This window comes from Pelodiscus sinensis, chromosome 3 (assembly GCF_052426305.1).
Source record: "Pelodiscus sinensis isolate ZL-2025 chromosome 3, ASM5242630v1, whole genome shotgun sequence".
Classification (NCBI taxonomy): domain Eukaryota; kingdom Metazoa; phylum Chordata; order Testudines; family Trionychidae; genus Pelodiscus; species Pelodiscus sinensis.
The window spans coordinates 112,151,308-112,176,112 of NC_143054.1; the positions used below are offsets into that span (position 1 = coordinate 112,151,308).

The 24,805-nt window shown below is 45.5% G+C and overlaps 1 protein-coding gene across 4 annotated transcripts in view; it reads right to left on the minus strand.

Moving 5' to 3' along the window:
- IPCEF1 (interaction protein for cytohesin exchange factors 1) overlaps positions 1 to 21,878 on the minus strand; it is a 102,618-nt gene extending 80,740 nt beyond the window's left edge. The window contains exons 1-2 of one of the 4 annotated variants that reach the window (XM_075924477.2): positions 21,772 to 21,878; positions 20,651 to 20,780 (exon numbers count right to left, since the gene is read on the minus strand). Coding sequence is in view for 2 of the 4 variants with exons in the window: in XM_025180647.3 (XP_025036432.1) it covers positions 21,772 to 21,774 (3 nt within the window). In the remaining 2 variants the exon portion in view is untranslated. Of the gene's footprint in view, positions 1 to 20,650; positions 20,899 to 21,771 lie in introns of those variants that run through there. The other 3 variants (XM_025180647.3, XM_075924475.2, XM_075924476.2) reach the window with 3 other exon arrangements.
- Between the last annotated feature and the right edge of the window lie 2,927 nt (positions 21,879 to 24,805).

Here is a 24,805-nt window from a genome sequence, read left to right on the forward strand (position 1 = left end):
TTTGCAGTGTGGATGCTCTCTTGCACAAGAAGTTTTTGAGGAAGCTCTCTTCCAACAAAAGCTTCTTGTGCAAAAAGCCTGTAGGCTAGACATAGCCTAAGAGTTGGCATCCCAGAGAAGTGGTATAAATCTAAGTGAATGCTTTTTACTCTCAGACAGAGGAATTCAGGAAGCTGAATAGCACATTCTGTTTCCTTGGTTGCCTCAGAACCTGCATTAGGCATAAGTGGAAAACATCACCGTGAAACCTATATTGTCATGGCAGCAGCCTTTTACACCCACTGCCTCTGTGCCTGAGAGGGCTATAAGGCTCCTAGGCACATGTTGGGTGATACCAGTGGCAGTGAAGGAGGCTGGGTGGGCATGTGGAAGCCCTGGCCGCACCAGAAGAACATACCCAGCAGTGCAGCCAGAAGCTCACTGGGCACCAGCAGGGGCCCATTTACTGTTCTGCCCTGGGTCCCAGAATTGCTTTTGAAGGGCCTGTGCACATCAGGCATTCCCTTGTTATGAACCAGTGCACTGTGGCACACTAACTTAAATTGTACTTCCTTCCCACAAACCCAGCACTTAGCAGTTCTAGCTCAGCGTTCTTCCCGAATGGGAGTTGGCTATATCATCATACTGCCATAACAGTAACGTTGTTACTGATGGCATCTTTTATGATGAGATCCTGAAGATGGTTTAGGTAGCATTGTCTGACTCTGAGCAACTGACGTAGGAGGAGGAGCTGATGATTTAGAAGTAGTCACAAAAGTAGAAGCAGCCTGACACATCCAACCCCTTTGAGCCTGGACTAACTCAAAACATAAGTCTGAAATGCAGATATGTAGCAGCACACCTTTCCCCCACAAACAATAACTGCAAGACTGAGTTCAAGGAACAGTTGATTGTTCACTGACAAGGTTTGCTGATTTTCAGTCTCCATTTTCAGTATTTGTACTGCTATTTTTGATTGAAGAAATCCTGCTGTGACAAATTGACCAAAGATGAATGTTTTTATTTGCAGAAATCATTGACATTGAAAAAAAACTATTGACATTTCTGCACATATGGGAACCAGAGGGTGGCAAGCATAGTTTAGACCAGCTCAAATTACTAGTACTCTTTACTCCCGTTCTTACAAGATCTTCATTACCCTAATGGCATGTGAGTAACAGATGATGCAATGAACATGGAAACGCACCAGATAACTTATCTGAAATGTCTTGCAATAATTTCCACCTATCTACTACCTCAATTCTGAAAAATAGAGATGTCACAATCAAAGATCAAAGGAACACAGAAAGGATATAAACAGGTACTCACAATCCTCATGTCAAAGGGAAGCCCTAATCTGCCAATCACATTTTTCTTGAAGAACTAAAAAGCACCAGAAGTGCTTGTGAGTTTGTATCTCACAGATTGTAAAATACAGTGCACATACTGATTTCCAGTGCTTTTGGCACAAGTCTGGCTTATGAGACATACGTAAGATGGCATCCTGAAAGTGGGAATATGCCTTGCAGCTTGTGAACAAACACTTTAGATATGTAACATGGCTATTTGTATTGTGGTAGCATCCAAAATGGGCGTGGCTCACTTCCTGTTTGGAAAAGAGTACAGGCAGTCCCCGAGTTACGCGGATCCGACTTATGTCGGATCCGCACTTACGAACGGGGCTCTCTCTCCCTGGAGCTTACAGGCAGCGGGACCGCCCAGAGCACAGCGGTCCCGCCACCTCGACTTCCGGGGCGAGAAAAGCTGCTCCGGGTGCCCCTGGTCTGCTGGGGACCATCTCCAGCAGACCAGGGACACCGGGAGCAAAGCCGGGGAGGTGGAGGGGTCCCGCGCCTCAGAGGCTTTGCCAGAGCAAAGCCTCAGAGGCGCGGCACCCCGCCGCCGTTGCCGCTTTGCTCCCGGTGCCTCTGGTCTGCTGGGGACCGTCTCCAGCAGACCAGGGACACCCGGAGCAAAGCCGGGGAGGCAGAGGCACCTCTCCTTGGCGCTACTGGACCAACCGGGCAGCACCCCAGCTGCTCTGCCCCAGGAGTCCTGATTCAGCCGCTGCTGATCAGTTTCAGCAGCAGCTGAATCAGGACACCTGGGGCAGAGCAGCTGGGGTGCTGCTAGGTTGGTCCAGTAGCGCCGAGGAGCGGCGGCGCTACTGGACCAACCCAGCAGCACCCCAGCTGCTCTGCCCCAGGCGTCCCCAAGTCAGCCGCTGCTGAAACTGACCAGTGGCTGACTACAGGAAGCCCCTGCCCCAGGCTTCCTGGAATCAGCCGCTGATCAGTTTCAGCAGCAGCTGACTTGGGGATGCCTGGGGTTCTTAAGTTGAATCTGTATGTAAGTCAGAACTAGTGTCCAGATTCAGCCGCTGTTGAAACTGATCAGTTTCAGCAGCGGCTGAATCTGGACGCCAGTTCCGACTTACATACAGATTCAACTTAAGAACAAACCTACAGTCCTTATTTTGTACGTAACCCGGGGACTGCCTGTACAGTATAAAACAGACTGGCTGAAGAGATTCCAGTTTTCACTCCAACTAGAAGCAGGCCTATGAAACAACCAGGAAGTAGGCAAATGCTTTGGAGTTCCCTCACTTTTGTCTTCTTTTCCTACATTTCTCACTCACTTTAGCCCTCCCCACCCCATTTTCTTTTTGTTTTTTGTCTGTGAGACTTTATGCTCAAGATGAATTGACAGATGACAAACTATACACGGCTTTTTTTTTAAAATACAGCCATAGATTTTACTTAATCCCAATTAACAATTTCATAACCATAATGACGCCTGAAGCATTTCTGCCATTGACATGTATCAAGGTCATAGTCTTGCATAACTGCTTGAGTCATCTCTCATTATCTGGATAAGGTCCTTATAGAAATACAGGGGTAAAGTCACATGAGCTTTAACCCTGTGATATATCTTAAAACAGATGACTCCTCTGGATTCAGGAAACAACGCACTTGTCATCCTGAAGAAGTTCTCGGTGTGGACTTTGCTATTCCCAAATTACTGTCTCACTTGGACAACAAGATGGAGGATCATCTGTAGATTGTTCTCTGACATATGGGTGTCCAGGAAGATCAGAAACTAGATTGTGCCACTAGATCAGCTTCAGACCCAAATGACGAACAATTTTTTTAAATTTCCCCGGAACTGTACCTCAGGTTGACGCAGCTGCATTCTGCCCTATCTCGACTGCAATTAAATAACATTTCAAAATGTAAATGTACTAAAGCAGCTGCAAAACTACAGATTTCCCCCCCCCCCCTTTTTTTTTAAAAAAGGACAAAAACACTACCCTGAAGTAACATGAACAAGTAATGTTTTTCCACAGAGCATCTGCACCCTGGACTAGAATTATATATTGAAGTGTTCACGTGGCCTCCTCTTGTTAAATGGTCCTTTGAAAGTTGATGATAGATATAAAATCAAAGCCAGCCTTGGAAGCAAGATATGCAGTTAACAGATTGGGTTAGAAGATTTCATATCTCCAGCATCCTTGATTCAAATAGGTTGAAGGGGGATTCAATGCCCTCACCTGGATGTCTTCCAAATAGACTTCTGACTCCTCTTGAGAGAGACCTATGAAAAACTGGGACAAGGTTGGTTGATCGTACCACAAAAGAGATCTGTAGCTATAATCCTGACTGGACTGCAGTCTGTTAGCAAGCTGTCAACCCAGCAGGGCGGTATGCAAACAGGCTACATGTGAATGTACTTGTGAGAAAGTCTGAAGGAAGCTGTTCCAAGAGTAGCTGGCTCCCAGGAAAGAAGGGGAGGAGGAAAAAGTGGATTCAAGGGAATAAGCCCATTCCTGAAGCACTCAGGACAAAAACAAATAGTTACGGTGGCTGACTGTCCTGGAGATATATGTCGACCCTTTATTTGCCCTTGCCCATGTAACTGACTGGTGAATGTGTGGTATCCCTTTTGTGCTGATCCACAGAGTGGTTGTTAACAGCTCCCTGCTAGGTCTGGAGATCCTGGTTCAACCCAGGGTATATCAGCCACATGGGCAGCCCTCTTACTTGCAGTCTTGTAACATGTTACAGGTTCAGGTGGGTGAGCTGACTAGCAAGATGGCTCTGAAATTTGTTTTGCTGCTACCCTCACGATAATCCCAAATGGGCTGCCAAAAAGGCAGAGGACTGCTGGGAAGACAGGACTGTGATACTGACACCCTCTTATCAAACCTCTTGTAGTGTCTTCAAAGAATTGTACAGCAAAGCTAAGCCACTGGCGGCCAAAATGGGTGAAAACAACTGCTGAATGTTCATTGCTCGTGCGTACAGGTGCTGTGGGGAAGTACTAAGGGAATCTTTCCAAGACCTGCTCCCCATTCCAAAATGCAAAATTCCCTTAGAAGTCCTGAAGAAGAAAGAAAGGAACAGAGAGCTAGCAAAAAGACCTTGTCTGGAAGCTTTCCTGATATGTTGAGGCCCAGGGAAGGCCAACAACAAAGTCAACATAGGGGGTCTCCCTACCAGTTGTGAAAAAAGTAGGAGTAAACAGTTTTCCTCCACAGAAACAAATCCCTCGAAAAAAGCACACACACGGAACAAAGAAACATCTACTCACTTCTGTGAAGCCAACTGCAGAGAGCAGTGTCCATTCAGCAAGTGCACCAACAAGGGAGATTTCAACTAGCACCCTCCAAATAAAGAAAAAGAGGAAGTAGGCCTCCATTCACAAGAAGTGGACAAGCACACCCCATGAGTTAATATTTCTGTTGAAATGTGTGCAAGGATGGTCAGTGAAGGTAGGGGTGGAGGAGGCAGGCCCTTAACCCTACCTACAACCCCATCCCTTTTGCTGAGGGCCCACCACCCAACCACAGGGAGGGAGGCATGGCAGCATGCCAAGCATGCATGCCGCCCCCCCCACACACACACACCATGGGGAGGAGAGGAGGCGAGTGTGCATGTGCCCCAGCCTTTCTAGCCCTGGAGCAGTAGGGAGGGAGGAGGGCACAGAGCTCCAGCCTACCCAGCCTCATGCAGCTCCAGCCTCCCCTGACTCTGGAGCACAGGGAGGGTGGGCATTCAGAGGCAGCAACACTCCCCCTCAGTATGCCTACAGCAGGTGTTGTGGGGGCAGAGTGTGGGCAGGGCCATGCCTGGCGGTTTGGGAAGGCTGTGCATTCCCCTGCCTAGGATCTTGGCTGCCCATGGATCAGTGGCTCCAACACAAATTAGAAACACATCCTTCGCACTCCAACTTGTCTTGTTCTCATTGGTAATTGCAGAGTTCTTGGGAAGCTGAAGGAAAAGAGGTTTCAGAGGGAACCCCAATAAATTTATGCTTAGTAATCACACTCATCTGGCTATTATTCAAGTCTAAATATAAAGAGTGCTCTTAAAAATTTCTCCCAGTGGTAGGACTAGAAAGCATAGGGAATATTTCTGAAATATTGAAAGTTGGAAGAATAGCTAGAACTAGCACAAACTTTTTGCACCCACTAACATAAAATATTTGTTTCTAAAACATTCCCTGGGGCTTTGGCTGCACAACTCTCATTAAAGTCATCTGAAGGAATTCTGGAAATCAACCAGTGGCAAACATTTAGAAAATGTAACAGGTAAGTAGAGCTGGTCAGAAACAATTCTGACGAAACATTTTTTCAGTCAGAATTTGTGTATTTTTCAAAATCAAAATCTTTTACAAGGACATGTTCATTTTTGTATAGTTTGGATGGAACCGACATGTCGGGTGGGTTTCCAAAACAAATTTGCCTGGTTTCCTCTCAGCCCTCCTGAAGAAGAGCCAAAAGCCTGGAAATCCCAGCTTCCAACCTACAGCACCTCAATAGCTTGGCATCCCAAAGCCCTGTGCAAAGTCAGCCTATCAAGCTGAAAAGGAGCTGAGAGCCTACAAACTCTGGTTCCCAAGTGCTGAAGTTCCTCGCTTAGCTAGAGTCCCAGGCTCCCCTGTCTTCTTCAGCCAGCCAGGCTGAATTTCATTTTGAAATAGCCACAATGTTCTGATTTTTCCAAATATATATATTTTTTATTTCTGATTTTGCCTTTTTGTTCCAAACTGGATGGAAAATAAATTTAAAAATCTTCTGTGAAATAGGATTTACAGATTCTCCTCTGAGCTCTAGTTCATTGCTATGGCACCCAAATCAAGATATTAATAAAAAAAAAAATTATATAAATATATGTGTAGAGCCATCTAGTGGCCAAAAATAATTTAAGACAATGAACACCATACTTCAGAAACTGGCCAACCTACCCACTCAAGCCTAGAATGCCCCTGATTTAACTTTGTTCCAGACTGAACATAGAACAAGCTAGTATCTGAATCTAATAAAACTGACTGGCAGGCAATTATAGTAAGAGCAATCGGTCCTTTTCAGAAGTAATACTAAACATGTCACAGCTGTCAGATAATAGTAAAGTACAAGATAAATAGTAAAACCGTTGTCAGATTGTTCAGTCACAAATACTCAGCCTTTCCCTTTGATGCACACATCGGAGAGTAAAAGAAAACAGAATATCATTACAATTTGTGTTCTCTTTCTATGTTTTGGGAGTGGATCGTCTCCCTGATCTGGCCACCCTTGCAAATCCGTTGTATGCCAACTCATTATAAAAATCTGGTACTGAGAATCAAAGCGAAATGTCAGAGAAAGAGAGCAGATATAAAACAAAGCAAAACAAAATCCATGATACTGTTCTGAAGAGGGAAAGCTGTGAAGCAATAGCTTGAGCATGAGTGTCCTTTTCCATCAAAGGCCTCCATCTTATGTTCATGAAAGTGAATTTCTTCAAGGGGTAAAAGGAATCTAGGCTATCCCAACAGGATGTAGTGGTGACAATGCCACCATTCTAGAATGAAATCCGTTCAGATAAAGACCCTTTTGTGTATGCCCTGGGTATAGAATGGGGAATGGCACTTCCACAGCAAGAGGATGCTGAGTGAACCAGAGTGGCAGCATCAGAGTTTTTGTTGTAACCATTTCATTGGCAGAGGCTCCAGAAATACACACCAATACGGTTCTGGATCAGATTCACCAAACAGTGCTCCTTCTGGCATTTATGAATCAGAGCAGGATGTCCTCCATTGAAGGGGAAAATTGTATTGTAAGAGATAAACTCAGAGCAACTGTGCTGTAGACACTGTTTGCAGTGAAAAATCTTTTGTTACTTATTGGATGGACAGTCTTCCCACTTACCATATTCGATTTTAGCAACAGGTTTCCTTTCCTATTTGATTGGCCTTCTCTTTCTTCACCATCGTTTTAGAAGGGAAAGTTCTAGAGTTTTAGAAAGGAAGAGGTTTGCTATTGTACTTAGCACTTATGTTGCACTCCATAGCTTCTAACTGCTTCATGAGCATTAACGCCTTGCACTCTTTAATTGCAGAAGGAGGATTCAAAGGGAAATGCAGAGGAGGACAAATGCACAACAGTAGTCAGTATTAAATACATTTGGTCCCTATGGAATGGGAATCTTTCTCCTTCCTCTGTCTTATATGAGCTTCCTTTTCTCACTGACGCATGCCCAAGGAAAACAGGCAATATGATTAGCCTCTAAGACTATGTTGTGGGTGAGGAGAAACTAGACTGAACTGGTCTGAGTAAAAGGACTCTGAAAATGAGACATGATAATTGTAAAGAATAAAGAAGAAAATACTCATCCTCAGCACCCTCACAACGTCATGTAGGCACGGGCAGACTAGAAGTTTTCCCACAAACGTGTGCTCAGCACTTTCAGTCAGAGTTATCCTGTCCATAGGACAATTTGGGGCAGCCACCCCAGGCCTTATGTTTTGGGGGGCCCTGTGGCAGCCATCTCAACTGTCCTATGGATAGGAGGGACCCAGGGGATTACTTGGGGGCCTGGTGAGGGGCAGCAGCAGGAGTCGCCTTTTCCCTACACCAATTCCAGCTGGCAAGAGACCCTGGAAGGCTGAGGAGGAGTTGATGGAGAGGGCTGCTGGTGGGTGGCAGGAGCTGTGGGGAGGGGTAATTTCACTGCCAGTGAATGCTAAGCCCCTGTTAATTTTTTTCCATGGAGGCTCCAGCCCTAGAGGAGCCATGGTGTTGGCACCTACACTCAGTGTTAAAGTCCAAGAATTGATGAGGCAGCAAATGACCAGATTCTGATTGTAGATATACAATATAATTTTAAAGAATGTCTGTGGCTTTGAGTAATATCAGTGTCTATCAAGGCATCAGATTTGGGCCCAAATTCCCAGGTTTTGGGGCATTCTTATCCCTGATAGATCTCAGCTATGCTCCTTGCCTTTTTGGTTACAATAGTGACTGCAGAGACCAGACAAAAGAGGAAAACTTGCTCTGTCTACATACCCCGCAAAGAGTCTAGGTAGAAATATTTGGAAAATTCCTATATCTGTTGACAGTCTGGAAGAAGGATCACAAATGTACCAGATGTTTAAAAACCTAGGAGCAAGAATAAAATATTTGCAAAGTTCACTGCTAATGGCAAGGATTGTTATAGCTATTGTCACAAGCCAGACTAAAATTCTGGATCTATTGTGGCTATTGTTTCATGTATAAACCTAAAATGCACATAAATATGGGTCCCCAATAGGCAATTGTTCATTACTACTCATAGGAATGTTGTCCTGTCTTACACAATTGCTTTTTGACTTTGTGCTGATGAACACACACAACCCCACAGATAAGAATTACCACCACTGCACCTGAACTCAGTGGGTGTTTGCAACAAAGCTGGTCTAAAACAGTGATAGAAACTTTGTGTCTCAAAAAAATAATTTAAAAGAATATGCCACTTTTTTGTAACAAAATGAAAAGAGTTGGGGAAATTTTTCATCATTTTTCCCATTAAAAAAAATTAGAAAATTCCTGTGACATGGCTGGAAATCGGTCAAAAAATGAATTAATAATACTTATTATTTTCTAACCAGGTCTGAATTATACTTTTTGTGTGCCTGGGTTTTAGCATGTGGAACTCATTCCCCTCTAAAATCTATCCTATTACATCTCTCTCCACATCAAAGACAACTTGAGGGCTCCTTTTTTTAAACCGGAAAAAAGTAGTTTTGAATTATGAAAGCTGTTCTATCACCTTCCCTTCCCTCCCATGTCTCTTTTTTTCCTGTAAACTGGATTCAATGTGTGTGTGTGTGTGTGTATCTTAAGATGATATTTCGCTTGAATTTACACTGAATGTAGCACCTCAAATGCTTTGCCTGTAATTTTGATGCAACTATTATCATTACACTCCTGATGGGTACAGAAGCACACTTTCAAAATTTTAGAGTGCTAATGCATGGAAGTACAGATTTAAAAATAAATTAAGACTCTGCTTAGAGTAGTTTTAGTCTAACCATAAAATTTCCATATACTGCATTCTAACAACACACTTAGGCAAGGGGGAAGAGGAGAAGGAGGTCATGGATCAGCATTCACGTCACATTCCCTAGCGTTATCCAGTCTGGGCTGGGGAAGCTAATGATCCAACCAGCAGACAAATTTGGTGATCATTCCTAGTCACGTGCCACTTGAAGCATGGTGCATATACACTGTGAAGAATGACACTTGGTAAATAAAATTAGGAATAAAGACTGAAGAGATTCATTTAAACCAGGTCTGGGTAAAATATAGCCCAGGGGCCAGTTCTGGCTGATCAAGCCACCAGATCTGGCCTGTGGAGGTAGTAGGGAGCCCCAGGCAGGCTTGGAAGGCAGAAACATTTTAAACTCTGCAAGCCTTTAGCTCTGCAGGCAGGCTGGTTTGGCTGCTGACTGGTAAGTCTCCTGGCCAGAGCCTGCCTCTGCCTCTGGAACTCCAGTTCCTCCCTTCCCCAACCCTGTGCCCCTCACTCCTGACCCACTATTCCAAATGCACCCATGCCCCCTCCCAGATCTGGCACCCCAATCTCCTGCCCCAGATCACAATCCCCTCCTACCCAAAACCCTGCACCCAAGTTCCCTGCCCTAGGTCAAAACTGCCTCCTTCCCCCAAACTCCCTCCAAGACTCCATTCTCCCTCCTGCACCCCAATCCTTTACTCCAAAGCTCCCTTCTGCACCCAACCTCAATCCTAGACTCTGCACCCCTACATTAATACCATGAAAGAGTGCGGCCCTTGACCACTTTCCAAAATCTTGGAGTGGCCCTGCATAAAAAATTATTGCCCACCCCAATTTAAACACATCACTTCTTGAACATGGCGCACATATGCAATCAAACATCAGTAAGTACCCAGAAGGTAGCTAATCCACACTTAATACATCCAATAGTCATGTTGATTGAATTCAACTGCAGTAATTTAAAACAGCTAGAGGGGTTTTTTAAAAGATTAATATCAATATTTTAAATACCAGTGATTTCAGTTGCCTTGACTTATAAGTACATAATATAAGAACGGCCATACTGGGGCAGACCAATGGTTAATCAAGGCTAGTATCCTGTCTACTGATAGTGGCCAATGACAGGTGCCCCAGAGGGAGGGGACACAACAGGGAATCCTCATGTGATCCCTCTCCAGTCACCTATTTCCATACAAACAGAGGCTAGGGACACCATTCCTCCCCATCCTGGCTAATAGCCATAGATGGACCTAACCTCCACGAATCAATCTAGCTCTTTTTTGAACCCTGTTAGAGTCCTAGCCTTCACCACATCCCCTGGCAAGGACTTAAACCAATCCACCTGGCAGGACACTGCTTTTGGCCTGAACTCTTGCCTAACATATGGAATAGCACTTTCGCTTCCCCCCCTCCCATCTACAATTAATGGCCTGTCCAAGTACATGTTGTTATGCCTCCTGTTTCTGTTGGCCGCAACATGACTTTTCTCACCTTCTGACCAGATAGTCTAAGCTAGCACGTATGTTTCAAAATGTTACTAAGCATGAGAAGGATGATGACTAAATAGTACTTACAGAAGTACTACAATGGTAAGGTACTTGGGGGAGTCATCCAGGCTATAGCTACATTGCAATGAAAAACTTGTCACTGGTCCATGCCCGCTGATTGGGTTCACAGGGTTTGGGCTGCAGGGTTGTTTCATTGCAGTGTACTTTCAGGCTCAGGCTAGAGCCCAGGCTCTAGGACTTGGGGAGGTGGGAATACCCCAGCCCAAGCCCAGAAGCCTGCACTGTATCCCAAGCCTCACAAGCCTGAGTCAGCTGGCCTGTACTAGCCACGGGCCTGTACTAGCTATGCAGGGTTGGGGACCTGAGGCACAGAGTCAATAACTGCAAAATGGCATTAACAGCACTTTCCTACTTCAGAGGGATGTTGTAAAGCTAAATATTATATTTATATATTACAAGTTGTCACTTATGTTATGAAAAGCACTGTATAAGAGCAAGGTATTTTTACTCCTATTATTTAACGTTTTGGATGTCTCTCATCTAACCTTTGGCTGGCACTAGTACCTTAGCATAACTGAATGAGTGATCAGTGAAGATGCCTTCCTGAAGATCCCAGAAAGGTGTATGAGCACATGTGGAAAACAAGACTCCTATTCAATAAGGGCAAAAAGCCAGTCTTCCCGAAGTAGGGATGCTATAGTACATGGCCTCCAACCTGTTTTTAAATAGAGAAGAAATATTTAGGAGAATAAAAAGGCATGAGACAAACACCACAACTAAGGGCCAAATTTTATCCTTGTATATGGAAATCCCACAAATCTAAATAAAATCTCTTGGAGTAAGTGCTGACAACCTTTTTTTTAAATCAGTTATTAACCTAGCTTTTCTTAGAGCAGAATGTGAATAGAGGAGTGTGCTACATAAGGTCTCATACACACAGGGAAAAAGCCTAAAATAGCTCATGCCGAATCATAGGCACAGGAAGTAGGGGCATGAGAAAGCCACAGCTTCCCCAGGTTTTCTGCATCCTGGCCACATGCCCCTGCTGCCGAGGTTCCCAGCCACCGGCCCTCTGCCTCTGTTGCCCAAAATCCCAGCTGTTGGCCCCACTGTTCCACAGAGGCTTTGCTTCTAGACATGGGTCCCGCTTGGTTGATGTCCTCATGTGCAGGGGCTCAACTGCTGACCCCGTGTTCATCAGGGGCTCTGCTTCCAGCCCAAGGATTTCACTTCCATCCCCAAGTTCCCCTCGGCTGTCATCCACATGCACAAGGGCTTGGCTGCTGGTCCCATGTCCCACATATAGGGTCCCACCCAGTCCTGACCACTGGCCCCATATGTGGGTTTCCTGGTTACCAGCCCCTATTCTAAGGGATGGCGAGGGCTATGGACAGAGGTAAGGGGGGGAGGTGCAGCTCAGCATTCCCACTACAAAAACTGTTCCCGCTGTGCCGAATGGCTTTTGCTAAGCAGCTATTCTACATGAGCTCACTAGCTCACTCTGGGTATGTCTACACAACAGCGTTATTTCAGAATAACTGGCTTTATTCTGAAATAACAAAGAGCACGTCTACACCACAAGCCTTTATTTCAAAATAATGTCAAGCTGGAGGACTTTTTACTCCAACTCCTATAAGCCTCATTTCACGAGGAGTAGGTGAAGTTGAAGGAAGAATGCTCTTCCTTCAACTTCCTGCTGTGTAGACAGTGCCACAAGCCAATTTAAGAATAGTGATAGAAATGTATCCGTGTTAGTCTGGTGTGGCTTTGTTCAAGCCAATTTAAGCTATTTCAACTTCAGCTGCGCAATTGACATAGCTGAAGTTGCGTATCTTAATTTGACTTTTGCCCTTCTGTGTAGACATACCCTGAATGGACATTCTTATTTCACACTAAGGACTTATCTACATGGAGACAGACAGGGAAGTTAAGGTGATGCAGCTGAAAGTGGGATGTTATCAGTGTGCCTGAGCTAAAGCATGTTACCAACACCAACCACCCTGAGAAGCTCTCGCAAAGAAGTAAAGTGATCTTGATGTGCTGTAACTTAATACAACAGCAAACAAAGGCTACATGTCTATCCTATAGGGATAGCCCCCACTGTAGTCAAAGCCCATAGCAACAAAAGGAGTTTTTCTGACTGTGTAGGAACACTGCCCCAAACAACATTAGCAACATCAACAGACTCACTCTGCATAGCTGTGTCTACGCTGGGGAGGAGCAGTTGCTGTCAGAGCTAAGTTGGCTAGGGATGTGGGGAAAGGGGGGGTTCACACCCCCAAGTAACATAAATATGCCAACATAATGTGGACCAAGCCTAAGAATATCTTTGTGGATTTTAACTTAATCCAATTCCAAAGTGGACTAATCTAAAAAGCTCAAAGACACTCTTGGGGCACGTTTACATGATGACACACAGAAAAGTTTAAATGAATCAAGTAAAGGCATGAAATCAACATGTATGAGTTAAAGCACATTTAATACCTGCCCATGTGGACGCTCTCACTCAGGATTAAAGTGTAGACTTAGGCTTGGTCTATTCTTAAAAACTGTATCAGCACAGCTATGTCAAACAAGGACTGAAAACAAACAGACCCCAACCAAACACAACTATGCTGACAAAAATCCTACTGTAGGTGCAGCTGTGTTGACAGAAAAGCGCTTCCATCAATGTAGCTACAGTCATTCGGGAGGTGATGTTGCTACATTGACAGAAAACTGTGAGCACAGGTCGCATCTACACAGGAGGTGTATTCTGGCACACTCTGTAGTGTAGACATAGCGTTAGCGTAGAGTAAAAGTGTCCACAGTGGGAGTTAGTGCAGAATAGTTTTGCACTTTAAATTCACATGTTCACTGTTTCACATTAAATTTCTTATGACTTCCCAGTGTTGAAAAGTCCTAAATTATGCATGATCTATTAAAATCTGATTCTGAAATAGGAGCAACAGCAACTAAGTGGGGGAGTCTGTATAAAGAACACCATCAGGTTTACTGCCAGATAGAGGTTATTAAGAAATTTTTGAAAAAATATTCCAGATACTGGTTAAAAATGTTTGTATTTATATTAAATGTTGACAGTAAAAAATTGCACGGTACTCTCTATTTCAGACTGTATGACAGCTGTTATTGACACGTACATTTAGAGTTTTGCATTTCATAGTTCTGAGGCTTCACTGTTTAACACTTTTCTGAAAAAATTATAAAAAGACAGAAATCTGGCCAGTTTTCTTCAGGGACATAAGCTGAGGTTTAAAAAATGGGGACTGTAAAAGAGGTAAGTGGATTTCCAGCTAGCTGGTCTTGCTGGCAAGTCAATTATTGAAAGGGCCAACCCTATAGTACCTTGCACAGAAACAAGATCCGACCAGGCCACAAATCCAAAGCACCATTGCAACCACCTCAGGGGGCAACCTAGGTGTTCAGTCACATTTAAAAAAAATCAATATGAATAAGATGGAATCTGCTCAGAACCTTCGTCCAACCCAACCGTGGCAGGGGGACAACAACAATGAAGATGATTATACATAATATTATCTAATCATCCATGGTCCATGAAAGCAGCATTGTTAAACCACCATGGAACCTGATTCAGCATGCAATAAGTGATACAGCAGCCCGTCCTCTTTCTCCAGTTCCACTAGTCATATTTCATGCACTATTAGACGTCTGAGTAGCCTTCAAGGCTAGTCCCATGCACAGCATAATAAAATTGCATAATGACAAAGCCCTAGACAACTGCAGCAATTTCCATATCAGAAAATAGGGGTGCACCCACTCAGTCAAATCTCAAATGTACAGTGCTTATGGCTTCTGCTGCTATGCCAGAATCCAGTAGCACCATGGTCACCAACCAGTAGATCACGAGCTATCGGTAGATCTCAGGGGCTCTAAGAGTAGCTCTTGAGCCCTCTCTGAACTGTGCGCCTGCGCAGTACATTTACATTTGATTTCCTCATTTGAGGAGCAGCTACTCACTGAGCAACAACACAGGTGAGTAGCTGCGAGGAATGGTGGGAGCTGGGAGGGCTGAAACACCCCAGCAAGCTGATTGTGGCTTTCAGCAAGTGATGGACAGGAGAATAGAGAGGGCGGGGCTTCAAAGAAGGGGCAGGGCGGTAGATCTTCGCCTGTTCTGAGACTTAAAAAGTGATCTTGGGTGTAAAAAGGTTGGAGACCACTGCAGTAGCAGGACCTCCACATTCTGAATCCAACAGGACCTCCATTCCGCAAAGCTGCTAACAAAAGGCTATTTATTCCCTATTCCTTAATCAAAGGAGCCTAGACATTTCCCTCCAGCCACTGTTACCACTTCTTTTATCCTGATTGAATCCAAGCCAATTCATTCCCATCCAAGCCTCTATTATCATAGAATCATAGAATAATAGGACTGGAAGGGACCTCGAGAGGTCATCGAGTCCAGCCCCCCACCCTCAAGGCAGGATCAAGCTCCGTCTACACCATCCCTGACAGATGTCTATCTAACCTGTTCTTAAATATCTCCAGAGAGGGAGATTCCACCACCTCCCTTGGCAATTTATTCCAATATATTAGCTGGCCACTGAAACCAGACAAGCAGAGTGTCATCACCATACCACAGCAGTGAAGCCCATATTGTCTCACTGCCTTATGCACACCTTGAACAGAATGGGGGACAGTATAAAACTCAGCAGTGTTTTATATGATACTGAAGAATGGCCTGCACAAGCAAGCACACCCAGCTGAACTGCAATATCACAGCACTGCACCCATCCAGAAAGACATTAAATTACTTTAATGACACCTTAAAGTCTTTGCGGTGGAGTTGTAGCCATGCTGGTCTCAGGATATCAGACAGAGTGAGTGAAGTAATGTTTTACTGGACCAACTTCTGTTGATGAAAAAGACAGACAATCTCAATGTCCTGGAAGCCCTGGACAATTAGCGAATAGTTTGTGCATGAACAACTAATGATTACTCCACTAACACCTGTAGTTTCACCTTTCTATCCAATGAACAAGTCAGTGCCTCTTTCATACAGAACAGAGTAGCTGCAAATAGAAGGCAGATATCCTACTCTTTCTTTTCTGAGGAAGAGTGCGCCATTCCATTTAAAAAAGAGGGTGAACAACCTCAACAAAGTCACAATGAAAACACAGTTAAAAGAGGGATGTCCACACATCACTGAATACCTATGATAGAATACTGCAACGGGAAGGAAACTTGAGAGATCATCAAGTCCAGTCCTCTGCAACCACGGCAAGACTAAGCACCATCTAGATCCGTGGTACCAAACACGGTGCCCGTGGGCGCCATGGCGCCCGTGGGGGCATTTGTATGCGCCCGCCAAGTGCCTGGCCTGGCCCCGGGCATATGGCGCGCGGCGAGCGCCCCGGGCGCGCGGCGGAGGGGAGCGCCGGCCCCGGGCGCGTGGTGCTTGGCGGGGGGGAGCACTGGCCCCGGACGTGCGGCGCTTGAGGGTGGGGGCGCCGGCCCCGGGCGTGCGGCCCTTGGAGGGGGCGCCGGCCCCGGGCGCGTGGCTATGGGGGGGGGCACCCCCAGGCACGCGGCTATGGGGGGGGGCCGCCCCCGGGCATGCGGCTATGGGGGGGGGCCGCCCCCGGGCATGCGGCTATGGGGGGGGGCCGCCCCCGGGCATGCGGCTATGGGGGGGGGCCGCCCCCGGGCATGCGGCTATTGGGGGGGGGCCGCCCCCGGGCATGCAAGTGTCCCCGCCCCCTGGCACCCGGCGGGCGAACGGCCACGCCCCCTGGCGCCCGGCAACCTCAAATGGTTGGGGACCACTGATCTAGACCATCCCGGGCAAGTCTTTTTCTAAGCTGCTCTTTAAAATCTCCAGTGATGGAGATTCCATAACATCTCTAGACATATGGTAATAGACAAATGGAAATAGATTTTCCTGTACTGTAAGACTTCTTATATGCAGGAATGTGGCATATCAGGAATATATCCTTCTTCCAGTGTGCACTAAGCCATGGTCTATACTACATGGGAAGGTTGAAGTAAGATATGCAATGCCAGCTACATCAAGGCTCCCATCAGCTTCCCTCTGGCTGTGTCTACACATGAAAGTTCATTCAGAATAACAGCCATTATTCCAAATTAACTTCCATAGCATCTACACAAGCAAACCGCTATTTCAAAATAAATTCAAAATAGCGGGGCGTTTATTTCAAGTTAGTTAAATGCCATTCTACAAGGAATAACGCCAAACTCAAATTAACTAATTCGGAATAAACTCTGTGTAGATGCTTAATCCGAAATAGGGGGCCTCCAGCCCTTCCCTGTTTCCCTTGGTGGCCATTCAGGGCCAAATCAGAAAAACTCTTCTCCTGTCCCCAGGCCCGGAGCCCTTAAAGGGGTAGACTCTGGCAGCACTACATGTGCCAGAGCCAGGCCTGTCAGCAGTCACTGCCCCTCACCAGTGGCCACACAATGAGCCAGGCAGCCAGTGGCAGTGAGCTGTCCCCCACCCAATCCCCCAGCACCCAGGAGCCAGCCAGAGGCCGTAGACGGCGGGAGCCCACCTGAACCTCATTGAGGTTTGGGGGCAGGCCCCCAGTGTCTATGATCTCTGCACTAGATGGAGGAAAGCGGCCATATATGGCCACATAGTTGCCACCATGGGCAAGAAAGGCCACAGACACACCCAGGAGCAGGTAAGCCTCAAGATAAAAGAGCTGCGGCAGGCATATGCCAGGGCCACTCGGGGCAGCTCCGCAGCAGGGGTAGAGACCTGCCGCTACTTCACCGCTCTGGACAGCATCCTGGGGGGTGGTGGGGTCTGTGCCACCCCGGGGGGCAGCGAGCTGGGACAGGAGGGCCCTGACCAGGGTGCAGAAGAGAAGAGAAGTCACGCCACCAGCACCCCTGAGAAGTCCCAAGAGAGGAGTCAGAAGGGTCATCCGGGGAGGCCACACCATGTAGTACTGTCACTGTCCCCTTCCTGGGGGGGTGGGGAAGGAGACCAGGGGCCACGCACATAGCCCTTGCTTACCATGCATCAACCTGTGCACATGCAAGCAAGTGCCATGCCACCCCTGGGCAGGTGGCTCCAGCTGCCTGCCACACAGGGGCTGTCGCCTGATAGCCAAACGCATGTGTGAAGAGACCTGACATGCTCTTGATCCAGGGCGAGACACAGCAGTACGCCGTCCCTTCACAAGCCCCCTCTAACATCTTCCCCCCACCTCAGCCACACTATACACAGCACAGGGGCCTGGGAGCAGTCTCGGGGCAGCTCCCACTACCGGGGATAGCTGGACAATCCGACCATGGCCTCTGTGCAAGCACAGTGGCTCTGACAGTGCAGGGCACAGTCATCCTCACCTTGCAGAGGGGGGCTGTGCTTCACCCACTGTGTCCCCAGGGAGAACTGACCACTTCTCTTCTTTCTCCACAGCTGCACCAGCTGCGCATGTAGGCGCACCATCCCATCCAGGACCGCCTCCTGCAGCAAAGAGCTCCACCGGAGGACCACCCGAACACAGCAGGGGTACCACGAGCAGCACTTGGGGGCCCTGCGAGCCCTGCACCGCACCCTGGAGCAGTGGGTGCAGGACAAAAGGGACTTCTGGCGGGAGCTGCTTACCCAGGGTCGTGCTATATGTGACCAGCCCTCTGATGCAGAGCATTCATCCTCGTGCCGCTCCAGTTCCTGCTCCTCCTCCCACTCCTCCTCCCCCTGCTGTCTCTCCCTCCACAATCGCCACACCCTCCTCCTCAATCTCCACACCCTCCTCCCCATCCCCCCAGGGACACCGAGGCTCCCGCACCCGCTGTGCTGGGAGAGAGTCAACCCAGCAAAACCCCCAGCCCTGAACTTCCCCTCCCCCTTCCAGCTCCCTCCTCCCAGGTTTCCCCCTCCCCTCACCGACCCCCTTTCCCCAGTCTCCCCAGAGTTTCATATCCCCTAGTTTTGAAAATACATGTTTATTATTTAACATCAGGAAGGGGGGTTAGGGAGGGGTAAGTGGAAGGACGTGAAGGAGGAATGAAGCACAAGCCCCCAGTGAGGCACACCAGGGAGACTGTTACTGCCTGCAGAACGTGCTGCCAGGCTCTCAGCAACGCGTCCAGGAGAAGCACCAGAGTGCCCAGGGGCAGCTCTGGCTCCATGTTGCAGAGTGCTGTGGTGTCCCGAGTGAGGGCAATCAGAGCACGCCGAGACAAAATGCTTTACTGTACCTCATCAAGGTAGACAAGCAAGCAGAGAAACCTGAGAACTGGCTGTCCTGGGGGGTCCCTTTAAGCACAGACCTCAGATAGCCTCAGGCAGCAGCCCCACACAGTAAGTCCTGACCTGGTGCCCTGCTGGAACTGCTTCCGGCCAGCCTTAAATGCAATTCAGAGTCCACTCAGTGTGGACACGCAATTTTGAAATTTTGTGTATAGACGCGTTCTTTCGAATTAACTTATTTCAAATTAACTATTTCGAAATAAGATATTTCTAAATAATGCTGTAGTGTAGACATACCCTTAGTCCTTATGAGGAGCGGGAGGAGCAACACTGATGAGGTGCCCTTTGAATTCAATCTAGTGGAACCCACTAAATCAAACTCCAGAAGATTGACTGTGACAGCATCGATCTTCTGCATAGTGAAGACATGCCCTAAATGTCTCTAGGAAGCTACAGAGCTTGAAAGACCAGCAAAAGGACAGAATAGCACCCAATAGAAGTTACCAAAACACATCTCACTATATTAAGAGATGCCTAAGAGAAGCTTGCTCTAACTGCTGAATTGCAAATCACTGGCATCACTGAAAGACTACCAATTCCTTAGGGAGACATGGTGTGTGAGGTATCATCTTTCATTGGACCAACTTCGGTTGGTGAAAGAGACAAGCTTTTGAGTTACACAGAGCTCTTCTTCAGGTCTGGGAAAGATCTAATAACAAAGATCTCACACACCTTGTTTCTTTAATATCCTGGGGCCAACTCAGCTGCACCACTGAAAATACCAAATCCTCGTTAACAGTATTCAGATTTCTTAGCTGAAATAATAGAATATATCAGCAAGAGATACATTAGGATTTAAATTCAACCAAGTGCAGAAACAGAAAGGGCATCTGGTGAGAGTCAGAGATCTTGGAGAGGTTACTTATCTGAACCTTAAATAGGTCTGAATTCTGTTTAGGGGAATTGGTCCTAGTTTGGACCCAGTGTTATATAATCTGGAATACCTATTCACAGAGAAGCCTGGGACTTGAACAATATGAGAGTCACAGTTAAAGCCTTAGCTGACTGAGATAGCTTTAATACATGCCTGTCATTTTGCACATCACTACCCCTCATTTTTATGAGCAATCTCCACCCCCGATTTCTCTGAGCAAAACAGACACAAGATTCACATATTCCATCCTTCTAAACAATATGCTTGTATTCCATTTACTTACTGCTATTGCTACAGCAGATTAAATCTCACCATTCATATAGCACCATAAATCTATATAGCTTCTTATAGGACTCACATGTTTTACCTCTGAGAAACCAAAATTGGTTTAGCAGTTTCTGTTTACTATCAAATATTCATCTTCACATACATCATATTTCAGTTAAGCATCCAAAATTAGGCTCTCACATGGACCTTAGATGCAGCTTACAGATATCCACTGAGATCTTTTATAAAGTAGAAATACATTCATTTTATATATTGGAGTAATCCATTTGCTTTGTTTAAGCAAAGAAAAAAAGGAAGTAGCATATCTCTTATGTGCCAATGTGAACAGTTTATTTTATAAGTGTAATTACTGAACATTTGGAAGGAAGTAAAAGTTGATATCATGATAGTCATTCAGCAAAGACAGGAAAGGATCCAATTTAGGAGGAAAAGATTAAAAGTTACTTACCCACCAGCTAGGAATTCCTGTGACTAGTCACACACTTGCCCTGCCAACACCTCAACATCTCAAAATGGAGAAGAACTTCTTACTCAAATTAGTTGCAATGCTGAAGTTGCCCAAGAGGAAACTGCTGTGTCTGTGAAAGACATGACTGTGTAAACTTAAGAATTGTAAGCCAGTTGACACAGCAACTGCTAAATGCCATGCCAACTAGGCCCATGCTAGTTAGGAGAGAATCACGAAGAAAGGAAGGGCTTCTAGAAATGTGTAATATGTGCTTTACTCACAGGAAGTGAAACACTGAAGAAAAATACAAAGTAAGTATCTTAAATGGTTGGGTTCATTATTGGAATAACTGATATGTGTTCACAGAACTTTTAACCATCTTATGGAAGGTATGTGGGCATCAGGATTTATTAGAGAAAACTGATATAGCCTCCAGAGTGCCAAATCTTGCTAATTGCTATTGTTTATACATTACTTTACCTATTGTTTACATTGCCTCAATCCAGAGGAAGAACAGCATATACTACCGTATACACTCGAGTATAAGTCGACCCGACTATAAGCCGAGGCACCTAATTTTACCCCCAAAAACTGGGAAAAAGTATTGACCCGAGTATAAGCCTAGGGTAGGAAATAAGGCAGCCTAGGGTAGGAAATGAGTCGGGGCGAAAGCTGCTCCGGTGCCCCTGGTCTGCTGGAGACCGTCTCCAGCAGACCAGGGGCACCGGGCGGGTTCCCGCGCTTCTGAGGCTTTGCTCTGGCAAAGCCTCAGAGGCGCGGGGAAGCGCCGCTGCTGCCGCTTCAATCTGGGTGCCTGTGGTCTGCTGGGGACCGTCCCCAGCAGACCACAGGCTCCCGGACTGAAGCCGCAGCCGCGGGGGGGGGTCCCGCGCCTCTGCGGCTTTGCCCACCTCAGTTCTCGAGATGCTGACTCGAGTATAAGCCGGGGGGGGGGCATTTTTCAGCACAAAAACTGTGCTGAAAAACTCGGCTTATACTCGAGTATATACGGTAAATAGAACCTCCATCTCTTCCCCCTTCATGATGGAATGGACCACTAAAATATGGCAATTCATTATGTGTGTTGCGTTGTGCTTTCCCCTTCACAATCATTAACATACCATAGATAAGCATCTGCTGAGGAAGAAAAAAAGTTGAACTTCTTTCTAGGAATTTTCTTGTGTCTCCTCAAGCTTCTCTCCATTTGTATGAGTGAGTTCCATGGTCTGCAAAGAGATAAAGGAAACATCCAACTGACCAGTTACAGAACTATTGGAGTGTGAACATAAAAAATGTGAAGGTCTATTTCAGATAAGTACCAACAACATTGGTAAACAGCAAAATTGGAACAGATGTTTCATGAACCAGTTCTCTCATTGTATTTCCACACATTTAGCCCTATAATCCAAAAGTGTAGAATGAGACAAAGGGCTGGGGAGAGGGGTGAAAATTAAATGAAACTTCCCAGCTTTCTTGGTGTAAATTTTGGGATTTGGAGTTTTCAGTGCTAGTGGTTCCATATGTCTGTGGCTAGCTTCTTCCTCAATTTGTTTTATGGCACAGCACATTTATTGTTTGACTGCTGGTGTTATTGACACTATTGATGTCGTCTGTAGACCATTCAAATGTGGGTTTGCCTTGATCTGTCCAAAATGATCATATTAAACATCACACTTCCTGGCAATTAAACAGAGGTCTAGGATTTAATTACCACAGCAAATGAATGACTCATTTCAGGCTGTAATTCTAAACCCACAATTACACTGGGGAGATTGCACCATTTTAAAGATATTAGCATTATTAAAGCAGCTTAGCTACCAACCTCCATGTGGACACCGTTATATCAACATAAAGGTGCTAAATACAGGGATTATTAATCTGGTATGGGAAGGGGAATAGCTATAACAGTGTAAGGTACCATTTCAATTTATCTGTACTAGGGTTTGTGCTGGTACAACTATTTAAGTCACACCCTTAACCAGCATGGACATATGGTACGTCTTCCAAATGAAGACTAGACCTATACCAAAGCTGAGACAGGGCAAAGTTTGCATTCCTGTTGCTCATGTTGTATTTTCTTTAAATGGATGACTTCTTCTCTTAGCAAAGATCTCCAACAGCTAGCGATAGAACACTAGACAGCAAGGGCTCTGAGTCACTATAGAGAATTCTTTCCCAAGTGTCTGGCTGATGGGTCTTGCACACATGTTCAAGGTCTAACTGATCGCCACATTTGGGGCAAGGAAGGAATTTTCCCCCAGGTCAACTTGGCACAGACAATGGGTTTGTTTCACTTTCCTCTGTAGAGTGGCTATCTTCACTTGATGGTTTGATCTAGAGCAAATGATGTAACTTGAGGACATTATAAATCAAGATTTGTGGATGTCAAAAACTCAGCCAGAAATTATGAATTGATTATAGGCGTAACTGCAGTTCTGTGGCCTGCGATGTGTAGGAGGTCAGATTAAGTGATCATGATTGTCCTTTATGGCCTTCAAATCTACATGTCAATTCAGCACTATGTTTACTTTTTTTAAAATAGAGTAAAAATATGTTTTATCGTTAAACATTTAGGTGTTCTTGTGCCACGATGGATGATGTCATCTGCGTTTAGATTCCTCTGTGATGCACTAGGGGAATTTTTTGAAAAGGATTGTGGTATTTAAGTGTTATTAGGTACTAATATTCTTTAATAAGAAACAGTTGTATGCTTTTACTTAGTCTATTAGTTATATTTTTATCCTTGTAATGGGGAGTCATTCATCTTATGTGAGTGGCCCACTTTGGCCAAGTACCTGTGCCTGCATTCCCTGCTATGACTCCTGTGACCCAACCCTCGAGCCAAATTTAAGCCTCTTGAGCTCACAGAGGAACTGCCTCACTTTGGCCCAGCAGCTTCCTTTTAACTGGCTTGCTGGACCCTAATTGGTTATATCCTTTGTGCCACTCTGTCTTTCCTGGAGATTTCTGTATGGTTTGCTGGGTCAAGTGTGGCAGTACCACGAATCTCCAGCACAGGGCTCCGGGACCTGGCCCACCCAGTCACAATCCTATATTGATAAAGATTCCAATCTTTCCATGACTAGCTAGTGTAAGTCCCCTACCTGACTCTGGGAAGAAATTAAATTTGAAACAGAGATGGGAATTAAAATCAGAAGCTTTTTCAGTTTCTCCAGTCCCTAGCTATCTAAGGTACTAGTGACTTTCCAGGGAGTCTTGTCTATATGTGTCTTCTTTCCACTATTTAATTTGAGGGCACATATTAAGACAAGGGCAAGCATGTGCATATTTGGCTTTGCATTACCATTTTAAATATTTGAAGAGTACTCAGCAGAGTAATCTGTATGAACTGAGCCATAAAAGGATCAGCTCAAAAGAGGAACCTGGATGTCATATTAAACAGCTCAGTGAAGATCTCTGCAGAACATGCAGTTGCACTTAAAAGTCCAAATAATATGTTAGGATGCACAAGAAATAGTTAATAATACAAGTAATATTGCTATTCCCTTATATAAATTGAAGGTGTGTCCTCCACTGGAATATTTTGAGCAGTACTGGTTACCTCCTGTATCTGAAGGAATATTACAAAAGTAGAGAGAATTCAAGAGTCACTAAAATGGTTCAAGATCTATAAAAACTCTCTTTTCAAAGTAGACTGAAAATATTGGGGTTGGTTTGTTTTTTTAACCTTACAAAGATGATGAATAAGAAGGGACATGATAAAACATAGAAAGGGTCTAGGGAAAGTAGATTAGGAAATTTGGTTTTCCCTGCCTTGTAACACAAGAACAAGGGCTGTTCAACTAAATTAAAAGGTGACAAATTCAAAAATAAAAAGGAAAATACTTTTTCCACACATTTCATAGGCTGTGGAACTCATTGCCACAGAAGTCATAGAGACCAAACATTTAACATGCTTTGAGTTTGGGTGTCCATCGGGATGTCAAGAATATCCAGATTTATAGTTAATGAGAACAAGTGGGAAAAAATAAAGCCTATCCTTCAGGGTCTAAACCAATTTAATTATTAGAGAGCAGGGTGAGACCTGATCTGAGAGGCAGATCATCCATATTGGCCTTCTGCAAGTTTCTGACTCCAGAGTGCTGGAACAATTATTACAGTGTGGGTGCTGATGACAGAAGCCATGTATTTGGA